General features: G+C 53.9%; 3 protein-coding genes across 3 annotated transcripts in view; 2 read left to right on the top strand and 1 right to left on the bottom strand.

Moving 5' to 3' along the window:
• The first annotated feature begins 950 nt into the window (after window positions 1–950).
• Window positions 951–6,150, top strand: PEAK3 (PEAK family member 3). The gene is made up of 4 exons (XM_039566389.1): window positions 951–2,278; window positions 2,941–3,068; window positions 3,335–3,984; window positions 4,508–6,150. Exons 1-4 carry the CDS (start codon window positions 2,172–2,174, stop codon window positions 5,510–5,512), a joined length of 1,890 nt encoding a protein of 629 aa, XP_039422323.1. The 5' UTR covers window positions 951–2,171; the 3' UTR covers window positions 5,513–6,150.
• A 2,620-nt stretch (window positions 6,151–8,770) lies between these two features.
• OAZ1 (ornithine decarboxylase antizyme 1) lies at window positions 8,771–12,522 on the bottom strand. Its single transcript, XM_039566286.1, is given in 6 exon segments — window positions 8,771–9,211; window positions 9,321–9,406; window positions 9,964–10,136; window positions 10,245–10,331; window positions 10,333–10,390; window positions 12,338–12,522. Coding segments are annotated over 6 exon segments (651 nt in total). The 5' UTR covers window positions 12,454–12,522; the 3' UTR covers window positions 8,771–9,080.
• A 272-nt stretch (window positions 12,523–12,794) lies between these two features.
• Window positions 12,795–23,038, top strand: part of LOC120411439 (cilia- and flagella-associated protein 251-like) — a 32,560-nt gene continuing 22,316 nt past the window's right edge. Inside the window, exon 1 of the mRNA XM_039566268.1 lies at window positions 12,795–12,864. The gene's annotated coding sequence lies outside the window, so the exon portion shown is untranslated. The remainder of the gene's footprint in view (window positions 12,865–23,038) is intronic.

Here is a 23,038-nt window from a genome sequence, read left to right as displayed (position 1 = left end):
AGGAGCGGGGCTGTGGACAGGGTCACGGCCAGCGGCTGGACCGGGACGGCAGGGTGGGCAGTGATCCCCGCAGCAGGGTGGGCAGTGACCGGGGCAGCAGGGTGGGCAGTGCAGCAGGGCGGGCAGTGATCGGGACAGCAGGGCGGGCAGTGATCGGGGCAGCAGGGCGGGCAGTGATCGGGGCAGCAGGGTGGGCAGTGATCCCCGCAGCAGGGTGGGCAGTGACCGGGGCAGCAGGGCGGGCAGTGATCCCCGCGGCAGGGCAGGCTGCAGGCAGCCCAGGCAGGGATGCGGGGCGAAGCGGCGCTCAGGGGCACAGAGAGGCAGGACAGGTGCGAGGGCAGCAGAGCCAGAAGGCAGCTGGGGCCAGGGCAAAGGAAAGAGCGGGCCGGAGCCGTGAAGAACAGCAAACCCCTCCGAGAGCAGTTGGGTTTATACCCCCCAGCCCCTCCCAGAGTCTGCCCGAGGACAGGGAACCGCTGGCCCAGTCCAACCTTCCCGTGCCGTCCATGGGTGGAGACCTTTCTCGACCTGACTGGAGCAGCCCCTGCACAGTGTCCTGCTGCCTGCCCCATGGGAGGTGCTGCCAGGCGGAGTCCCCCCAGAGACGAGGCTTCTTCTGGTTGCCTCCTGCACGTGGCCCATGGGCACCCTTCCTCCACGTGCCTCTGACAGCCTTTGTTGAGGTGTGACAAAACTGAGTTGGCTCCTCACACAGGGTCACAGGCACGGCAGGAATGGTGTGATTTTATTCCTAACATTTTCTGGTACATCTTAAAGGTCGTTTGATTCATTAGGGAAAAACAGTGATGCTTCTAACAAATTTCTTTGCTGGGAGGGTGGGCAGGCCCTGGCACAGGGTGCCCAGAGCAGCTGGGGCTGCCCCTGGATCCCTGGCAGTGTCCAAAGCCAGGCTGGACAGGGCTTGGAGCAGCCTGGGACAGTGGGAGGCGTCCCTGCCTATGGCAGGGGTTGCACTGGATGAGATTTAAGAAACTTTCCAACCCAAACCAGTCTGGGTTGCCAGTGGGGTGGATGGTGCAGGTTGTCCCCTCCCAGAGCCCTGCAGCTCCTCCCTGAGCTGGATCCAAGCGTGACTCAGCCCCAACACGGTTTTTTATCAGCTCTCAGCACCCAGAAATGACCCCAGCCACACCCAACAGCCAGAACCCCTGGCTGGCCTGGAGTGGGCTGGGAAATAGGGAAATAAATACACGGGGAGGGAACTGTGGGCTCCTCACAAGGGTGGCTGCAGGCTCTCAGCACCCCCGAGTCCCATCCTGGCCCTCCAAAGGCCTGCAGAGGTGCCCGGGCCCAGGGTCCCCCTGTCCTTGTTGCATGGTTGGGCTCAAACAGTGAAATTTTCCGCTCTCCTCATGGAAATCCCAAAGGCTGCTCATCCCGGTCTCGCTGCTCCCTGCAGTGGCTTCCCACAGAACCCACCCGGCCCACAGTGGCACTACTGATGACTCAAAGACTGAGTAGAAAAGAGGAAATATTGAAATATTTGGGGTTTAGAGTGTTTAAAAGGTGACTTTATCCTAGAGGGGACAGACACCAATTTTTTCCAGCAGCTGAGTTGGGTCACTTTGTGCTCTTTGAGCATCTGTAAAGCTCTGGAAGACAAAAAAAAAAAGTGTTTTCCAGCACTCCTGCCATGCAGTGGCTGCAGGAAATCCCGGCAAAAACACAGATCACAGAACATTCTGAGTTCGAGGGGAACCACAGGGATCATCAAGTTCAACTCTTAACACGTGAATTGAACCCACAACCTCAGTCCACGGAAGAAAATGAAAGTGTTCTTCCTTGCCAACCCACCCAGAATAACAACCCCAAGGAAAAGGGATTAATTCTGTGATGTGAGGGGGGTTTGTGGGGGCAGCCCCCTCCTCAGAGCAGCTGCCACCCTTAAAGCCATCCCTAGAGCCAGCCAGGAAGGAGGACCAGGGTGAAGCTCCACGAGCATCTCAGGGGACACAAATCCACAGCTGGCACTGACGGTGGCACAGTGACCACGGCCGGGGCCGGAGCGATGCCGGGGGGCTCCGGGGGCGGCCGAGGAGCGAGGCCAAGCCCCGGTTTCCTCCAGCCGAGCCCGGAGAAGGTTTTGAAAGCACATCCTGCCCCAGCCGGGGCGCAGCGCCTTGCGCAGGGCGATCCCCGAGCGCGCCATGGCCAGCGCCGGGAGGGGCTGGGATGGGCAGCGGGAGCTGCTGCGGAGCCGGGATGCGGAGCTGGAGCCCCGCGGGACCCCCCCGCTGCCAGGGACAGCTCACAGGTAACGAGGGGCTCTGCAGAGGGCACCACGAAGGAGTTGCTCAGCACGGCTGCCCCAAAAAAAGCGCTTTGGGGTCCCGGGGGGCACAGGGGTCTGAGTGGGGGCACTCGCACCCAGGGAGTGCTGTCCCAGCAGAACGGGGAGGGTTAGTGAAAGCCGCCGTGGTTTTGGTACCTCTGGTGGCAGCAAAGTCAGTGCCCAGTGCCAGGACAGGGAAGTGGAACCCAGCGGCTCCATCCCAGTGCCCTCCTCCTCCTTCGGGCTCCCTCTGCTCCCTCCCCATGCCCAGACCCCTGTCCTGTCCCCAGGCCCTGGCTGGGGGCCTCAAAGGCTCTTCCGGCTCTTGTCCCACACCCCTCCCACCATCACGTCCTCCTTGGGGTCACCCAGCAGGGACCAGAGGCCACACATCTGCCCCCGTGCACCCACGGGTGTGTCCCATGCAGGTGGGAGCCAGCGGGTGTGGAGCCCCTGGGGCAGCTCCCACCCCCAGGATTTCCCAGTGCGGCAACTGGCGTCTCTGGGCCACCAAACTCCCCGTGTTTCGCCCCAAAACCACCCCGCCAAGGCCACTGCTTCCCTTTTTCTCTGTGTTCTTCCTCTGAGCCGGCAGTGAAGGCAGTGGGGCCCGCGGGGTGACGCTGCCTCCCGACTCCGTGCAGGGCCAGCTCCGCGCTCCGCAGCGCCAGCCTGGACCTGGCTGCCCCCGCACCGGCCACCCCCATGCCGGACACGCCGGGGGGCTGCCCCCCTCGGCCCCCCAGCTCAGCCCTCATCTACAGCAACCTGGGTGAGTGACAACCTGACCCCACTGTGCCCCTGCCCGCCGAGGTGTCACCTCAGACAGTGGCACGAACCCCTCTGCTGCCCCTGTCCTCCCCCCGTGGTACCTGGCTGTCACCGCTCTGGCTGGTGTTGGCTGTGGCTTTGAGGCTGGAAATATGCAGGGGGGCAAAGAACAACGTGCAGCACTCCCACCCCATCCCATCCCACTCCCACTCCCACTCTCTTCTCCTCTGTCCTCCCTGCCCTGTCATGTCTGTCCCTCCCTCCCAGGAGAGCTGCGTGCCCACCTCATCCCCCACAAGGCCAGCCGAGGGGAAGGTGCTGGGAGACCCCTCCTTCAGCCCGACCCGGACCCCCCGCCTCCCCCCCTGCCCAAAAAGCAGCTCCAGCGAGCCGAGTCCCTCCCGGAGCCGGGATCATCCCACCGCTACCACGGCGACCCCGAGCCACGGGCTGGCAGCATCCTCTACAGCATCCCCCCACCCCACCTGCGGCGCGAGGAGGGGGCTCTCCCGCGGGACAGACCCTCCTGGGGACCCAAGAAGCCCCTGACCAAGTCCCAAAGCCTGGGGGAGCCGCTGGCCCGGAGCAGCCCCCAGAAAGCCCCATCAGCCAGCCTGAAGGAGCTGTCATTTGGGACAGCGGACGGGGAGCTGGGGCAGCTCCTGGAGAGCCCGGCCGGGGTCCTGGGGGTGATTTTGGGGTGCCAGGAGGCCGCCCTGACCCGGCTGTCAGCTCGCATGCAGGAGGAGCTGGTGGGGCCCGAGGAGAGGCAGCAGCTGCTGGAGGCAGAGCTGGTGGGGAAGCGCTGGGCAGCGCTCGGGGTCCTGGAGCCCCGGCCCTGCTGCCAGAGCGGGGACGCCTGGTACTTCAGGGTGGGCTTCACCTTCGAGCACAGGCAGCTGCAGCTCGCAGCCAAGGTAAGGAGGCGGTCGGGGTGAAAGCCCTGGGTGGTGCAGAGGGCGCCGGCTCCTGCAGGTCCGGCAGCGTTGGCTTTTCCACGGAACACGGCATTGGGGCCGCTTCCCCTTTCTGCAGCCACTTCTGCATTTGCTGGGTGAGACAGCGCTGCTGGCGGGGGCTGGGTGACGAGGGTGACAGCTCCCATGGGGCCAAGAGACACGTCAGAAACGGCCCTGCTGGGGGATATGTCCTGGTAACTCAGCCAGAGGGGCCAGTACATGCAAAGGAGAGGCTGGAGCAGAGTGGCTGCCCGGGAGAGCAGGATGAGACCCCAGCTCATTTGGGGGCTGCACCCCCCCTCATGTCCCAGTTCTTGCTCAAAGCCATCCTGGCTCTGTCCCTGCGTTCAGAGGGTGCGGGGGGACCCCAGCACCCCGTGTGGGTCAGAGCAGGGCTGCTGGCCCTGAGCTGACAGGGTGGCCCAGCCCAGGAGGAGGCTCTGTCCTCGCACAGCTGGCCCTGTCCTGTGTGTCCCTGCAGGTCCCCAAGTCGTGCTGCTCCAGCCTGGGGGTGCAGAGCTCCCTGGGGACGCACTGCAGCATCCAGCGCCTGCTTGGCCGCTTCACCGACCGCCTCCCTCGGGAACTCCCGGTGCTCCCGGGAATCCCTGGAAAACAGAGTCAGGGCCCTTCCGGAGCGGCCCCAGCCTGCCCTGCCTCCCGGCCTGTCCTGCAGGTGCTGCTCTGTGCCGAGGTTCCCCAGCAGACCCTGGCAGACTTTGTGAAGAGCTCCCACACTTTGCACAGGACCCGCCCCGGGCACTACGAGCGCCTGGGCTGTCTCCTGCTCCTGCAGCTGTGCATGGGGCTGGAGCACCTCCAGGGGCAGAACGTGGCCCAGGGGGACCTCTGCCCTGAGAACCTGCTGCTGGTGCAGTGCCCATGTCCCCCCCAGAGCCAGCAGGGCCAGAAGGAGCCGCTGGGACTGTCCCTTCCACGGCTGCTCATCAGCAGCTTCTTCAAGGTGCAAGAGAAGCAAAGACCTTGTTCCAGCAGCCAGGAGCAGGACTGGACCCAGGGTCTCACTGCACCCTCCCCTCCAGCAGCAGCTGAGCTGAACGTGGGCAGGCTGATCTATCAGATCTTGCACGTGGACATCTCCCTGGAGAACATCTTGGGCTTCAGAAGCAAAATGCTTCCCGAGATCCCCTCGCTGTCCATCTACTCGGCGGGACTGAAGCGCTTGGCCATGCTGCTGCTCCACAGGGATCCTCACCAGAGGGTGTCCATCGAGCAGGCCAGGGGCATCCTGCAGGTGCTGCTCTGGGGGCCACGCCAGGAGCTCTTTGCCAGGAGCAGGAAGAGCCTGGAGCTGCTCCGGAGCTGGCTGGAGGTCAAGAGGGCTCTTCTGCTCCTGAGGTTTGCGGAGAACTCAGCTGGGGCCAGGGCCAGCCCCAGCCTGGAGGAGTGGCTGTGCTGCCAGTACTTTCAGGGGGTCACTGAACACACCCTCCACCAGGTCACCCAGGTTCTCTACGCTCCCTAAACCAGCCGCAAGGTCAGCCCATCCAAGGTCTCCTCAAAGCCAGGAGCCCACCAGGGCCTGGCCAAACCTGTCCCTGCCCATGGCAGGGGGTTGAAACGAAATGACTTTTAGGGTCCTTTCAACCCAAATTGTTCCATGATTCTATGAAATCCACCAGTTCCTGAGAAATCCAAGCTGGTCCTCACTGGGAAAACTCTGCAAACCCAAACCCACTTCCTCCACAGCCCATGAATGATGACGTTGGGATCAAACTCCCAAACACACGGTGGTTTTACACCCTCAAACATTTTTTGCTTGATACTTCTGAATCTGGTTTATCAAAGCATCTGAGAAAAGACAGCTGGATGGGAGCCCCAAGCACCAATTTAGTGGCTGATGATCCCAAGTAAAGTTTATGGGGTTCAGACTTTGCACAAAACCCCCTCAGAGCTCTCCTGCAGCCACCAGGTTTCTGCTGGTTTAAATAACACTCAAAGCCACCCATCACAGCTCACCCTTCTCAGCAAAGGAGAAACACAGCGGCTCCTTCAGCCTGTGCTTCCCAGAGACAATTTGTGGCACAGTCACAAATAAAAATGACATTTTAAAGGGAAAAATACAGCTTCAATAAAACCTGGAGCTGAGCCTCTCAAACACTGGTCCTTTATGTGCTTCCCTGCCGGCATTACACAGTCCGGGGATGGGTCCAGAGGGAAACACAAAGCCAAAGTGCCCTGCCTGGGGGTGATTACCCAGAGCAGCCTCCATGGGCTCTGGGAAACAGCTCAGGTGAGTTCATGGGCACCAAGACAGGGCTGTGGCATCTGCTCCTTGCTGTGAAACACTTGGTAGCACGTGAGACCTGGACCCAGTCCCCAAATCCATGTGGGTGCCGAGGGAGCAGCACAGTGAAGGCGCTGCTCAGGTCATTTGAATTATTCCTCAGCAATTATTAAACCACTCACAGCCAGCTAGACTGGGCATCAGGAAAAATTCCTTCACTGAAGGAGTGGTCAGGCATCAGTGCAGGCTGCCCAGGGCAGTGCTGGAGTCGCCATCCCTGGGAGCGTTCAAACAACGTGTGGCTGTGGCACTTGGGGACGTGGTTTAGTGGTGACGGGGTAATGGTTGGACTCGATGATCTTGGAAAGCTTTTCCAGCCTAAAGAATTCCATGATTCAGTGACTCCATCACCTGACAGCAGCAGGGCTGGGCCCACAGTGGGACGGAGCCTCCCCACGGCTGCTGTGCCCATGGATGTGGCAGTGGCTCACCAGGCGGTCCCCAGAGCCTGGAGCAGGGCTGGATGAGGGAGAATTCCTCCTAGGAGTCCCTGAGCACCAAAAACCAAAAATAAACCAGAGCTGGGAACCTCTGAAGATGGAGAGAGCAGCTCAGTCCCAGCTCCCTGGTTGGTTTCCTCCCACCTGGAGCAGCACCCAAACCCCCCAGTGCAGCCTCCCACCCCTGGCACGGGCACTGCCTGGCACCGAAGTGGGGTTCAAATCTCATTCCTGGCTCTCGGGCCAGCACTGGGTGCCCCGGGAGAGCCCCAGCCCTGCTGTCCCGGTCTCTCCTGCAGTATCTGCCGTGGCTACGAGAGGGCAGCAAAGGCCAAATCCCAGCCTCTCATCCCGGGGGGACAAAGCCAAACCCGCTCCCGTGGCTGCTGCAGGCCCAGCCCAGCCCCAGACCGGCAGCTCTGAGGAGCCACGGTACCCCTGTTCTGGTTTCCAGCGGCGGTGACCCCCCTCCCCTTCTTCCAGGAGCCTCCAGTCAACACAACATCCCATGGAGGCAGGACCAGGCACATTCCACACTCCCGGCCCTGCGGAGAGCAGGACATGGCACAGGCACCGCGCTGCAGAGGAAAACAGGGATTTTTCCCAGATAACCAGCACAGAAGTGCAGCCCTGTGCCAGCCTGGTGAGCTGGGAGACAGGGACACCCTCCCCTGGTCATGCCACCACCATGAAATCCTGGAATATCCTGAGCTGGAAGGGACCCTCAGGGATCATCAGATGGCCCTGCACAGACACCCCAACAACCCCAGCCTGGGCATCCCTGAGAGCACTGTCCAAACGCTCCTGCAGCTCTGGCAGCCTCGGGGCCGGGCCCATTCCCTGGGGAGCCTGGGCAGTGCCCAGCAGCCTCGGGGGGAAGAACCTTTCCCTGAGCTCCATCCCAAACCTCCCCCAGCTCAGCTTCATGCAGTTTCCCATCCCTCCAGGAAGAGCACAGTTGTAGGGCCACAGGAGAATCGGGAAGAGGCAATTAAAAAGCCCAGCAAGAGCCCCCACTTTGCACCACAGCACTGCTCACACGCCCCCAGGTTACTTTGTGCTGCATCTCCAAGGAGTTTCAGGGAATATTTCAGTGTCTTCCATGGGATTCCAGTAGTGCTGAGCCCAGGGATGGGCTGTGGGGGACACTTTAGGCCCTCACTCACACATTTCACAGCACTCAGAGTGATAAAAGCCCTACTCAGAGACCACTTCTACTCACACCCAGCACGACCTGGTGAAATAAACCCATCCCAGGGATTCCCTGCTCCAAGGTTTTATAGAGGAAAGATTCATCAGCTCCAACAGTGCCAAACAAGCCCACAAGTACTGAAAAACACGGAAATACCACACTCTAAAGCTCAGCCCCTTTGGAGACTTGTTACAACTTCACTTCAAGCTTTGTTAATTCCAGCATCACAAGGAGCCCCTTTTCCCTTCTGGTCACCATCCTGAACACCAAGGGGTGTCTGTGCACCCCAAATACAGCCCCCTCCTCACCCTTCAACCACAATCTGCCCCCCAAGGAGCCTGCCTGGCCTCAAGTGACGCCACTGAGCTGAGGGAGTGCCACAAACCTTCCCAGCTCACAGCCAGAATTCCTGGAGGACCCAGCGCACACTGGAAAGGCTGCACTGTTACGGGAACACTGAAATTCCAGGTCTTTAAGTTGCATATTTGGTATTTAAAGCAGCCATGGGCTGAGCTGCTCACATTCCACTTGAGACTTCCCAACCAAATCACACCCTCAATATCCTACAAAACACTGGCAGAGCAGGGAAGCACTGATCTTCATTACCACACCTGCTAATTAGTCACTGAAAGTAGACTTTTCCAGGATTGCTGGATTATTCCAAACCCTTGCAGAACACATCCATGAGTTCCAGTCAAGCAAAGAACGAGCAAAGCCTTTCCACACCTGCAACTTTAATGGTTGGGGCAGTTCCAGAGCCACCTCTTCAAGAGTGCAAGTCTTTAAACAGCTTAAAACCAGCAATAAAAAGTAAAATATAAATTTTTATTTAGAATTAAAGCAAATACTTCAGTATCACAAACACAATATTAAACTTCAAGAAATATACTGCTAAATTTGGAGGGAGCATTTATTTTTGCACAACCACAACATGCGCACAAAATCCAGAGAAAGATGTGGAGTCTGAAATTTTCAACATCTCACCACCAAAGCAGCTGGGTTACACAAGGTTTCATACAAGAGTTAAGATAGACTGGAATAAGATGTTGACAAAATTTCTACAGAATCATCTTTATAGACAACAAGAAAGCTCTAAAGAGGCAAACATTGCAATCTAGTCTTCTTCTGCTGAGTCTCTCTCAAACGTGTAGGCCATGAAGCAAGCATCTGGTCTCTTGGGGACAAGGGGATGCCCTGGTCTCACAATCTCAAAGCCCAAAAAGCTGAAAGTACGGAGCAATGCAGCTAGAAAATAAAGCAGGAGACAGGTTTCACCCACGGCATACTGAAAAAAAGAAGTTAACATTTCCACCAAAAGGCATTTGGTGTCTCTGGAGGCGCTGTGAACACCCACCTCTGTCATCTCTGTTCTTGTGGAAACAGATGAACACGTGCTCCACTCGGAGCTGTTCTTCAGCAAACTCGAGAAGAACTGCAAAACTGCAAGAGAAACACCAGGGGTTCAGCACCCAGGGAATAGGGAATGTCCTGGGATGGGAGGGTCCCACTGGGATCATCAAGTCCAACCCCTGGCCCTGCACAGGCACCCCAACAATCCCACCCTGAGCATTGTGCGAATGCTCCCAGAGCTCTGGCAGCAGATGCTTCCTCCAGAGCAAGTCAGCACGGCCCTGAGAGCCAATCCACACAGGAATTCCTAAGGAAGAGGCACAGCTTCGAGCCTCACACCACCAGATCCCTGAGCCCAGGCAGGACTCAAGGGCAGGACTCCTCAGTGGCACAGAAAATGCGTTTGCGTGACACAGCTGAAGAGGCTGCAGTGACAGACTCAGAAGCAGCCTGGAATTCTCAGTGCCTGAACCAGCCTGAAATCCCAAGCTTTTGGCTGGTTCTGCCTGCAGTCCTCAAACCAGGCTCACAAGAGAGCCTCAAGCACCAAAATTAAACTTCAGCTTTCAAAATCTAAAGAGCAAAGTGTTCTCCCACCCCACTGAGAGGCCTCACGTTAATCCACAGCTGTGTTTTCCCTGACCCACCTGTCCTTGCTCCCCTCAGGCAGAGCACCACTGGGAATCTCGATGTAGAGGTTGTTGTTGTTCAGCACTGCTCTCCAACTGATGTGTTTGGCATCTGTAAGCCTTGACTGGACATTGAGAATTCTTGTCCTGTTGTTAGGTGTTAGTTCTTCTGTGACATTCAGCCGATTATCCTGCAGCAGGGAGAAGGAAGGAGTTATTTTACCATTCATTTTTGGAGGAGGGATTGAGGCAGGGAACACTGTCAAGCTCACCACGAGCTGTTTGCTCCTCATACTCACCGAATAAAATAAATTAGCTGAAAGATTGTGATCCCTCTGACTATTCCCTCGCCCACCTGGGATCTTCAGGGGTGGGTGAGGGACATCAGGAGCACCACCGAGGCCCCGGACCCAGGTTACTACAGCAATTGAAGGGAACCCTGGAACTGCAAAGGGAGCACGGTCAGACAGGCAGGAAGGCTTGGGCAAAGCCCTGGGACTTCCACGATTTAAACTGTGTTTAAAACAACAAACCTAGGCCAAAGGACTCCTCCCACTGCAAGTGGGAAGACAAAGGAACCTCCACACCAGTGGCAGGGACAGTGCCCAGGGAGCTGCCACTGCAGTATTTTGAGTAAAGACTCACTTGAAGATGAAAAATTCTCTGGTTGAGTGAGCCAGGTGTGTTTTTGTACCAAGACAGGCCCGATGTGACCTCAAGAGAAGAACCCTTCTGCAGGGATGTGCTGTTTTCTGCCCTCCTTGTTCTCAGGCAGCACAAACCCCCAGCCCAGCAAGGCAGGGATCACTTTTCCCTGGAATATTCACCATCAGACCTTCCCAGCTTGAGGCCAGGCAATTCCAGGGAATCATCTCCACCTCCAATATTTTCAGCTTGAGCTGAGGCCACACCTGAACCTCTGCAAACCTCCTAAAACACCTCCAAACCTCTCCCCACTGAATTCCTCAGAGCGATTCCACAACGCTCAGCGCTCAAGGAGAGAAATACTCTCTTTTGAAGATGTGAGGAATATTTTTAAGTTTCTCCCCATCCTTTTCAAGGCTGTTTCACTCCTCCCGTGGCAGAGCAGTGCTGGCCCCTCCCTCTGCACCATCCTTCACCCGCAGGCTCCACTCTTGAGTTGCGTCATCTCAGCAGATGCAGCAATCGAGGCCCTTGGGGGAATTTTCACAATCGTCCTGTCTCCGGGTGCCAGCAGCAGCCACTGCAGCCATTTGCAAATCCGAATAAACAGCTACAAAATAATCCACCATTTTGCACACTTCGCACCCGAGCTGCAGGGTTTGCATTTGTTTAGGGCTTTTTGGTTTGTTTTTTTTGTTTTTAAATGAGCTTGTGATGAATAATCCGTATTAGAAAGGCTGGGAATGGGCAGAGGTTAAATATTACGTGCTGGAAGGTGAATTATATTTACATTTTTATGTGAAGCAAGCGCAACAATTGCGAAGTTTTATTAAAAATACAAAATCTGCACTAATTGAATGCGTTATTTTAATTAAACAAGCCTCCAATCCATTATTTTAAGCTCTTTGAAAGAAACGTTTTTCTTTAGTACCAGCATTATTTATTTTTGTCTGAGAATGACTGCGAACTATATATTTCTCACTTCCCTTACAAATAAGCCTTTAAAAACCTTTTCCAAAGGTGTGCTGTGGCAACCTTCAACAATTTCACCTTTCTCCCCCAAAAAGGTGGTGCAGAAGGAAGGTTTGCAACTATAAATATATTTTGGTGATGCTTACGTGCACCTGGGGGGGAAAAACCCCATGTTTAACCCGCAGTTAAATATAAAAACGGTTAAAAAACTCCTTCTACAGTCCAGACACGAGGTGTAAAGGGCAGACTGATATCCTGAGCATCCACCACTCCACACCAGCCACCTCAATTCAGGTATTTAGGTATTTTCTTTCTTCCCAGCACCTGTGGGGGTTGTTTAATCTTTCGGTTGAGTTTTTAACCAGAAGCTCTCGTAACACGATTAGTTTTGCGAAGCATCCACGGTTACATAAGGGGATAACAGCCTTCAATCCTTCGGTATCTTTGCCTAATTGTTGTTTTCCCCTCGGCACCCCCCTCCCCCCCCAGCCCTGCCCGGAGCCTCTCCCAGCCCGGGGGTGCCCTCAGGGGCCCCTCCCAGGGCCGGGACAGCGCTGGGGCCTCAAAAATCACCCTTTTTTTGTGGTTTTTCCACCCTCCCGTACCGCCTTTCCCCGCGCGGTGGGGGCCAGGCTGCCCCTCCCCCGCTGGCCACGCAGCCTCCCCCGCCCCTCTCCGGCCACCAGGGAGGCGGCAACGAGGATGAGGAGGAGGAAGAGGAAGGAGGCAGCGAGCGCCCAGCGGTGCGAGGCTGTGGGAGGCCGCGGCGCCTCACCTGCTCTGTCCGGTACTGAGGCTCAGCACAGCGGGCATGATGGTGCTTTTATTCCCCTCTTTCTCTCTAGCGAAGCAGTGGCTGTTGAGTATCCGTTGCAGGGAGGATTTCACCATCCGGCCGCTCTGGTCCGAACCCCGAAACCCTCCGCCGCCGCCGCCCCCCGCTCCCCAGGCGCTGCTACACAAAATGGCCCCGCGGCCGCAGCGCCTCCTTATATACCCTTCCTAGGCCACGCCCCCTAAAAGACCACGCCCCGCGCCCTCCCCGCGGGGAGGCGGCGTCTATTGAACAGTTTAGGTGTCAATTAGAATATCTCGCTGTCTATTGGCTGAGAGGAGCGAGGGGGCGGGACATCAGGCTGGGGGTTCTGCACGGGAGGGGCAGGGGGTAGCGGCGCGTGATTGGCTGCGCGCGCCGCGGGTGGGCGGGGCCTGGCGGGGCATCGGCCGGCGGGCGCTCCGCAACCCCTCACTGCCCTCGGAGCCGCCGGTTCGAGTCCCGTGTCCGCGCCCCGCCCGGCTGAGGTAACCGGGGGGGACCGGGGGAGGAGCGGGATGTGAGGGAGCACAGGGAGGGAGAAACGTGAAGAGTCATGGAAAGACGTGGAAAAACACGGACAGACCCGTGGGGTGCAGCCTCGGGGCTGGAAGCAGCGGAGGGGCGGCAGCGGGACCCCCTGTGGGACCCCTGGGGGCATCGCCGCCCTCAGAGCCTCGCACAAAGCTCGGTGCTGAGGGAAACTTTTAATTAAAAACTAATAATAAAGCCCCCATAAGTAGTGGGGAGGGTCTCTGAAAGGTCGGGCTGGGGTTGTGACGTGGTTTTGTGGGGAGTGTTTGGGCTGGTCGCCTTTGGCCTGGCTGTGGTTTATGGATTTATAGGGGAATAAGGATGGAGAATAGTTGGTGTATGGATTTAGAGCGGAATAAGGATGGGGAATAGTTAGGTCAAGGATTTATAAGGGAATAGGGATGGGTAACAGTTACTTTATGGGTTTATAGCGGAAAAGGGATAAGGAATGGAAGGTTTACAGATTAATAGGGGAATAGGCATGGGGAATGGTTGGTTCATGGATTTAAAGTCAAATAGGGATGAGGAAAGGTTGGTTCGTGGATTTATAGTGAAATAGGGATGAGGAAAGATTGGTTTATGGATTTATGAGAGTAGAGATGGGGAATGGTTGATTTATAGGGGAATAGGGATGGGGAACAGTTGGTTTATGGATCAGTAGGGGACTACGGGTGGGGAATGGTTGACAGTGATGATCTTTTAAGCTAAAAAGGCTTTTTTGCTGTGCCTTCCTGAAGAAGTGAGTAAATCCTGGTTATTTACACAGCACAAATTGGGCTCATCCCTAAAAACAGCCAGCCCATGCCCTCTGCTTTCCATGTCCTGCTGGGGGCTCGGAAATTGGAGGCTTGGGGATGCAGTTGGGTCTTTCTGCAGCCCCACGGCAAGAACAGTCCGGAGGAAAGGATGGGAGTTTGGAAATGGGATACCCCTACTGCTCTTCTGGATGGGATTGATGGAAACATAGCTTCATCCCTTGGGGGTGAGGTTCAGCTTTCAAAATTCATCTTAAAGCAGCAAATGTGGACAAAAAAGCTAAATAGGTCGTCATTCCCATGGGTTTGGGAATTGGATCTTTGGCAGAGCCATTTCTGACTATTTCAGCCTGAAAACCAAGGCAGAGGCACATCCCAGGGCTCATCCTGAGCAGTGGATTTTATCCTGTATGGAAAGAAAGCTGAAAATAATGGTGTAAGTGATGGCGTTTGCAGGCAGGAATGCCTTGTAAGTTAAGTGGGAAAAGGTGTTTATAGAACCAAAGAAAACTGCTGAAGATACATTGTAATGGCTTTTTTAAATCATTGAAAATTTTCCATTAAAAATCTTGTAGATGGCTGTATTTCTTTTTTCTTTATCAACTTGAGCCACAACACCCCTGTTTCATTGCCTGCAGCTACCAGGCCTGCATTTGGCCATTTCTTAGGGGGTTTTATTACTATCTTATTTTTATTTGCTTGAAAATATTCCCATCCAGGAGCGATGGATTAATTGGCTCCACTTTGCAGGAGGATCATTGTCTAAATCTCCACCCACCTTTTGTGTCCCGAAGCTGCTGGGATAACCCAGGATGGAACAAAGTGTTGTTGCCAAAAGAAAGCAGTGTCTGCTCTCCTGCAGCTCTGAGGAGAAGCTTGGCCTGTCCAGCAGCCAGGGAAAAATCTGGGAGTCCTGGAAAGTAAGAGGGATGAGAGGAAAGTCCTTTTCCTGCTGCAGGCATCTGCCCTGAGCTCCCAAACTGAGCTTGTGCTCACCTCGCTCTCGAGATTTGGGTGTTGATTTATGGAGGGGAAACTCTTCTATTTAATGCATTACCCAGAGTCCAGCCTGAAACAATGGGATAGCTGCAATTCCGGAATATCCGGACCACACGGAGCACATCAGAGGAGATTTAGCAATTCCTGGTTTGTGTGTTGTGTTAGGAAGGTTTTCCTGCTGGGGGCTGGAGGTGTCAGGGGGTGGAAGGGCCGCATTAGCATTCGGTGATGGATTTCATTATTTCCAATAATGGCATTTATTATTCCTGTAGTAATCCAGCTGTAATTCCTTATAATGGCTCTGTGTGAGGGGAATCAGCGCTGCAGCTGTTTCCTCTTCCCTGGGAACTGGGAACAGCTTTGCCCTTTGAATCCCTGTCACCTCCATGGTCCATCACTCCATTTCACAGCTGAGTGCCCAGAGAGCTCCGGGAACTCTGCGCTCTGCAAAAGCCCAACCAACCTGTGCTGGGTTTGTGTTAAACACCACGGGGGATTAGTTCCAGCTGCAGTTTTGCTGAGATAGCCTGACTTCCACTTTAGCAGGGACAGTGATTCACAAATCCTCACACAGAAGCCTCTGACTCACGAATTCGGGATTATGGCTGAGGCAGTTGGAGATGTTGCCATCCCCAGCTGGTTTTTCACCCCTGGTTTGCCATGATTGCCCTTCCTGTGGCAGAGTAACTCTGTGGCGGGATTGTTGCTCCAGCTGCATTCCCAGTTTGGCATCGCAGTCCCTGGAATTACCTAAATCAGGGGGCAGTGAACCCTGACAGTCTGAGCAGCCCAGCTCTGCTGGGGCACAGCAGCTTCCAACACACAGGGACGAGTCACCATGAAATCCTGGAATATCCTGAGCTGGAAGGGACCCTCAGGGATCATCAGTGCAGCCCCTGGCCCTGCCCAGACACCCCAACAAGCCCAGCCTGGGCATCCCTGAGAGCGCTGTCCAAACGCTCCTGCAGCTCTGGCAGCCTCGGGGCCGGGCCCATTCCCTGGGGAGCCTGGGCAGTGCCCAGCAGCCTCGGGGGGAAGAACCTTTCCCTGAGCTCCATGCCCAGCCCTGACCCAGCTCCAGCCGTTCCCTGGGCTCCTGTCCCTGTCCCAGAGCAGAGCTCAGCCCCTGCCCCTCCGCCTCCCCTCGGGAGGAGCTGCAGCCCCCAGGAGCCTCCCCTCAGTCTCCTCTGCTGCAGCTGAACGAGCCAAGTGCCCTCAGCCGCTCCTCAGACCCTTCCCCAGCTCCGTGTCCCTCCTTTGGACACTCTTCAACAGCTTTGGATCCTTATTTCTTTATTACATTGCATTTTTACAACCACTGCAAACGGAGAATCTCATCCCTCAAGTTCATCCCGAATCCTGTGCAGGTGTCCTCAAACACACAAAGTCCTCCTCATTCCAGCCACCACAGCCTTCCCCTCTCCAACAACTGCATTTCCAAGGACCAGCACAGTCCCACAGCCAGGAGCTTGTGCCAGGTCTCAGCTGTTGAGGGAACTCTCCAGAGAGCCCCCAGCAGGTCCCAGTTGCTCTGTGCTCTTACCCCAAGCAGGTCACAGCAACTGGGCTGCCTGAAAGCTCCTGGGAAAGGATCTTGTGCAGCCTGAGTTACTCAATAACCAGAGCAGTTAAAGAGGAAAGGACAGAAGCACCAACAAACTGATCTCTGTTAGGGATCTAAGTTGAGATCGTTTCAGGCTGAGAAAAGCCAAGGAGTTGATTTTCCCAGATTTTCCTTCCTTAGCTTGTTTCCTTCTGCTTTTTACCCTCTTTTCATAAAAGAGGTCTCAAACAGTAGTTAAAATCGCCAGTCAGTGATTCTTTGTCGTGCTTTTATGGGTTTTACTTTCTGAAATAGTCTGGAAGAAGAGTTTACAGCAGGAGAGGAAGAAAACCAGATTGAAAAGTCAGATTGAAAACTGTTGTGAACATATTAGAGCAAGAAATGGGTGTGGGATAAGTAACTGTCTTCACTCTTCCGTGTGTTTTCAGGTGTGCAAGTGTTTGTGATCTGATAACACAAGATCAGTGCTTAGAAGGATGATCAGGAGCTGAAACACTCATCAAACTCCTAAAGGTTCTGGAATCCTGCACGTTGAAACCATAGCTCTGTAACATCATTTATTCCAAGAAGGAAAGATAAGCCCTTCTGTCATTTAGGTGATTAAAGCAGGATTAAACAACACAGCTGCAAAAACTGCTGCTTCTGCCTGGTTTTCTGCCAGTGGTGGAGCTGAGGCTGCTCCTGCATCCGTGTTCTAGAGGAGCAACAAAGCGCCAGGGAAGGGGAATGGGACAAAAATCCTTTTTGATGTGTAGCAGAGAGCCCTTTGTGCTTTGCTGCATCATGCTGTCAGGGCTCTCCTGGAACGTGGAAATGGATGTTTGTGGCATTTAGCAGCATCAGGGGAATTCATCCCGCTCCGATTTGCTGACGGGGGAAGAACGACAGAGAGAAAAACATGAGCTCCCTTCCAAAGCATGTGCAGTCCATGCATAGCATGGCCCTTTTAGTAGCTCCCCAAAAATGGGAATAAAAAATATTAATTAATTAATTTCTTGAACCAGGCTTTAAAATCAAGTGGATCTGATTGCCTTTTCTTTCTGTTTCCACTACAGGAAGACTTTGCTTGTTCTTGCAGCTTTGAGAGGTGTCTAGAGATGCAACCAAGCACCAAAACAGGACAGAAGCTGAGGCAGAGATGTCCATCAGGACGTGTTTTCAAAGAAATCATTGTCTGTGATGACTTCACCCTGTAATTTAGCTGATTTTAGCCACGGAATAATTTAAATGTTCCTGTTGGTCAGCTCTGCGTGAGACAAAGAACAGCAAAAGCTTGTGAGGCTTTATCAAAACACTGGACAGTGTTATTTCTAAACTTATCAAACCTATATTTTACAAGTCTTATTTAAAAAAGGCTCTTAAATCTACCCCTCTCCTTCCTTGGTGCTTCTGGTTCATCTCCTCACAGGTAACAGTTAAGTACCAGTTATCTAATATTAAATACTCCCCCACTAATTCACTCTTTAGCGCGTCAGAATCTATTCTGATCTTTGTGGGACAAGTAATTAGAACACCTTTTCTAGCTGGAAAACTCTCCTCATTTTCATCGTCATCCCTGTGAGAATGATTTCATTTGAAGGTCAGGTTTTCTGCAGACCCACTTGTGCCAGGAGACAGCCAAATGAAGCCAGAGTTTTTAGGTGTTTACCAGCACAGGGAAGAATTTATTTTTCCAAGATCTTTGTGAGATACTGAACTAGAAGAAAACAGTCATCGGGCCAACAAAAAAAAGTCTGTACTTCTCACCAAAAAAAAACTTTGGATCTCTGTTTTTCCACTTCAAAACAGCTGGCATGGAGAGGGGTTGATTGCAGATGAGGTACCAGATGTTTAAAATGCTCTAAGTTCTCATGCATCTGAATTAGGGGTGGAATCCAACAGCACCTGGGCACCTGGGAAGTGCCGAGTTGTTCTCTTTGAGTTTGCAGGATCAAACTGAGCAGTTTCCACAGAAAAATAATGCCAGGTGGGGAGGTTGAAGTGGGAACAGAAAATCAGCTGGAAAGGGGCTTGGCCAAGATCAGGAGCCACAAGGAACACTCAGAGGGTGGCACCTTAGGATTTCTGGGAAAGAAGTGTACAAGTCGTTGACCTGTAATTTAAGGATAATGTTCCACAACACTGATTCCTGTATTGATTTTTTCTTTGGCTGTTGCTGCCAGTTATGAACAAATGGCCCTGAGGAATTCAGAGGTGGTTGCAACACAGTCAAGTGAAAGACGTTCCAACAGCCTCCCTTCCCCTGCCCATTTTCTGTTTCGTTTCTGCTGGGCCAGAGGCAGCTCAGGTCCATCCCCTCTCCTGAGTTACCCAGAGGTGATGGAGCTCTGGTTCTTGCTGAGGAGTCACAGAGGGGAGTTAATTTGGAGAGGGGATGGAGCCCTGTCCCTCCTGTTTGCATGGAGAGGGCGTTGAGGTCCTGAGCAAACGCCTTGCAAACCCCTCCACAATCAACCCCATCGTGATCAGCATTCCAGGCTCCCTGGAATTCCTCCATGAACATTTTCCTTCCCCTCGCTTGCTGGAGCCTTTGTGTGGTGGATTTAGGAGTTTTATTTTTTGCTCCGCTTCCATTTTCCCTCCTGGAATCCACCACCACCCCAGCTTTCCCAGCAGGACAATCCCCTTACCCAGCCCATGCTGGGAAGGGGAACAGGACAGCCTGGCTTGTTTTCCTCCAGTTCCTCCTTGGATCAGGCAGCCTCGGGGATGAGGAAGTGCATGGTGCAGCTCTGCTTTTGTAACCCCTAATTTCATTTGGAAATGTTATCCAAACAAACAGCTGCCAGCAGGATGAGCGTTAAGACCTGGGCAGAGGCTGCTCTGTCAGAACCGAGCTCGGAGTGAGCTTTGCCTGCTGAAACACTTCACCCAGCAGCTCATTAACATGGAGATAGTCAGAGGAGACTTCCCCCCCCCCGATTAGATCCTGCCTGTGATAAGAGCATTAACGAGCATATTTTCCCATAAATAAAATGAGCAGGCCCGGAGGGCAGGGAAGGTTATTTTGCCTGGAATCAATTCTATCCCACGCTCGCCCCTTGGAGAGCTGGGGCTGAGGGAACCATTTCATCCTGAGAACGAGCCCAGAGACCAACAGGCAACGGGGGATATCTTCCTGCTCTCTGTGCTCCACACTGCTTTGCTTTGGGGATAATCCACGTGGATTCTGTCACTGGCCAGAACTCCCTGTGCTCACAGCCGAGGCAGCCCTTGGGTGCTGCAGGAGGGACAGGAAGGTCCAATTTTGGTAAAGCTGCTTTTGCCAGGCTGTTTTTTGAGCTGCAAGGCAGGACAGGAAGGTCCAGCACTGAGAAAGCTGCTTTGGCCACGTTGTTGATTCGAGCTGCAGGAGGGACAGGAAGGTCCAACTTTGGTAAAGCTGCTTTGGCCAGGTTGTTGATTTGAGCTGCAGGAGGGACAGGAAGGTGCAGCCTGGGGAAAGCTGCTTTGGCCAGGCTGTTTTTTGAGCTGCAGGCGGCCTCGTGCTCTCTGCATCCGTGTCTGAACCAATATTTACTCAGGGCTCTGTGTACTGGGATCGGCAGCAATCCCTGCAGTGAGAGCAGGGCTGGAGCCAGAATCAGCCCAGCTTAGCAGCTTCCCTTGTTTACATCTTTTTTTAAAAATACTCCCGACTTCCAGACTGCGGAGAGGTGGCAGCTTGACAGCTCTGGTGAGCACGAGCTGTCCCTGCAGCAACCTGCCCACCCCAGAGCCTCTGCAGCCAAAAATCCCCTCTGGAAGTGGGTGGGCAGCAGACCCCCAGCCTGGGCAGGCCTTGGCACCTCCCCAGGAAGTGACAAACCTGCTCTGGAAGTGACAAACCAAAGTCCACAGACAGCTGGTGCTGTCTAAGGGACTGGCAGCAAACTGCCATCAAAGGAGCCCCCAGGCTGCCACCACACTCGGGAGCGGAGGCTTTAAAGTGAAGGCAGCTCTAGTTCAGTGCCAGAATTTTCCAGTTTTCCCAAAGGGCTTTATTTATGAAGCTGTGCTAGGTACAGATTAACTTCCCCTGCCTCCCATTTGTCATTAACTCTGGGAGAAGCTGGGCTTTGAAGGGTTCACTGCTGGAGGAAAGGGGTGAGCACTGCCGTGTTTCACAGCCACGCTGCCTGACCTGGTGGTTCCAAAGAAACCAGACTTTGGGGAGCTGTTTGTTCCCGTGTGTCCTGCTCTGCGGGTCACACACACACACCCTGACTGACTCCTCCTTGGGAGGGCAAAACCCCACTTCCAACAGAGCTGAGCACGTGCTCCCAGCTCTCAGTGAGACCAGCAGGTTTCCTGAGGTGCTGGAAGATGAAGAGGTGGCACAAGGAAGGTAAAGGCCCTTGAAATTACTGCTCAGGCTTGGAGCTGTGACCTGCTGAGTTTGATTTCCTGCTCACAGTGACTTTTGCCAGCTACTTCAGGTGATGAGCTGGAAACCTCCTGCCTCAGAGGTGTGTGGAAGACTGGGAGTGGCTGTGATTACTGGAAATAAACTGGATGGGAGCTGAGATTTCGTTCTGAAATCCGTTTTGGGGGGTATTTTAGCACCTTTCTGATTCCCCTATAAATGTTTGCCTGTTCTTGGGTCAGAGTTTCCCTGTTGGATTCTCCAGTGAGTAAATCCTTTCAGATTTCAGTTGTGCTCTGCCTTCCTGGTGCTCCCTTGGACTTTTGTACTTTCATTTCTTAGCTCACAGTTCCTCATTCCCCTCAACGTTCCCGTGTTTGTTTGGCTTCACACACAGCCACATCCTGGATCCAGGATCACAGACTGGGCACTCTCAGCCCATCTTCAGCCTCGTTGGGCTCATTAGGGAGGAAAATGCCTTCAAGAATCCTTGAAGGAGCAGGATGTGACAGGAAGCGATGGGAGTCAGCAGGTCAGGCCTTAGCAGCTGTCAGAGCAATGTGCACAGGCCCACACCTCTCCAGCTAAACCCAGGCTCGGGCTTAATGTTAAACCTGATCCCTGCAGGGCGGATCCCACAGCATCCCTGGGTACTCCTGAGACAGGGAACACGGAGTCTGTGCTTTGTGTGTTTAGGCTCCCCCTCTGACCCCTTGCAGCCCCTCTGGAGCTGTAATTCCAGCAGGAACTGCCCGTGTCCCTGGGGATTGGGAAGCTGAGGCAGGGAGAAGGCAGAGCTGAGGTGGGAGCTGCTCCCGCTCTGCTGCTGCCTCCCTTCCCTGTGGAAAATGGACTGGGGGTAGTTTAGGTCACTTTGAAAAGTCTCCTTTGTAAATAATGTTCCAAAGTAAAATGTTCCTTTTAACCTCAATTATCTGTCCTGATCCTACCTCTACTCCCCTTAATTTTTTTTTAATTGATGTCTTTGTTGCCTTTAAAAATACGGGAGATTATTCTTTGCCAGTGATAATCATGTTTAATTCTCTTTTCTGTCATATTGGGCCTATTTTCCCATGGTTTCCTCACCGTTGGGCATTGTCAGGTTTGTGTTCTGCAATTTTAAGATTGGAACTGTGATCAGGAATATTCCTGCTGGGGGCAGCTGGATGTTTTTCCCCATGTTATGGAGGTGGCTGCAAGATATCAGGTTATAGAAAACTGGATTTATTTTATCATTCTCAGGGTGATGGTGACGGACAGGAGCCACCCCTGCCATTGTCACACGATACAATGGCACCGAGCTCTGGTTATCTGTATCACTGCTCTCAGTGTCCCTGGGACTTAGAAAACTCTGAATTTTAACAACAAGCCTTTCCTGAGGCTTCCATGCAAAGCAATGCAAATAAAGTTAATTAATATAATTAAGCCTTTATCATTCTGCTCCTGCAACACCAAGGCTGGGACCTAGGCTGCTTCAGGAATGGTGTTTTCCAGGTCACTGTGGGGTGTGGAGGGTCCTTGCTGGCAGCCAGCAGCAATTCTGAGTCCAGCTTTGGGCAGAAGGGGTCAGAGAAGCCCATTTTGTGTCCCAGGTGTTGCCACTGCAGGAGGACAAATACCCCAGGATCCTGCCCTAAAAAAGGAAGGAATCCTTCAGGAATCCTCCCTGTCAAACCTGTTCAGAAAACCCTTCAGTGAGAGGGAGGCCAACATTTCCCTACACAATCCCTTCCAATGCTTTGCTGTGTTTACTGCTACAAACTATTTGGGATTTTCCCCTTAAATTCACGGCTGCTGCTCATCCCTCACTTCCCACAGGCAGGAACTGTTTCTCTCCAGTCTGTCCTCACTGGATTCAGCCAGGACACATCCAGACTCTTTTCTTTCATCCAAAATACTTCTTGCAGCCGTTCCAGTGAGGCCTTTTTTCCATGACTTTTTTTTCCCTGACCTCCAGGTATAACAGCTCTGACGCATTGGGAGGAAACTCTGGGATTTGGGAAAACAAGCTGTCCTTCATTTTCCTTGGAAATTAGCTTTTGTTGCAGCTCTCCTAGGTCCCTGCTCGTCAGAATGCTTTGAAAAACTCCCATTCTTAAGGCATTCCCAATCCTTGGATTGACTTTTCATCTGGGACAGTTTCAAGAGCTCTTGGTGCAGCTTTATGGGGACATTGAGCACTGGGGCTTCTCCACCTGCGAGGTTTGGAGAGCTGGATGTGGAATGTGTTTGCTGTTGGAGGGATGGGGCTGGAAGGGAGCTTCAGAGCCCAACCCTGCTGTCCACGTGTGGTCCAAGGATCCATAAAGGCACAGAGCTCCCCCCTCAGCCCCCAGAGTGTCCCCTCCACAAGCTGGAAGCTCTACAAGTTACAAAGCTCCTTTTTAATCCCAGTTATATTTATTTTAGCCAATTTTTTCCCCGGCTGGTCTCATGCCAGCATTGTCTTTATGCTTAAATTGGCA

This window comes from Corvus cornix, chromosome 28, assembly GCF_000738735.6.
Source record: "Corvus cornix cornix isolate S_Up_H32 chromosome 28, ASM73873v5, whole genome shotgun sequence".
Lineage (NCBI taxonomy): Eukaryota > Metazoa > Chordata > Aves > Passeriformes > Corvidae > Corvus > Corvus cornix.
The sequence above is the reverse complement of the archived record's forward strand: the minus strand, read 5'-3'. Positions and strand labels throughout refer to the sequence as shown.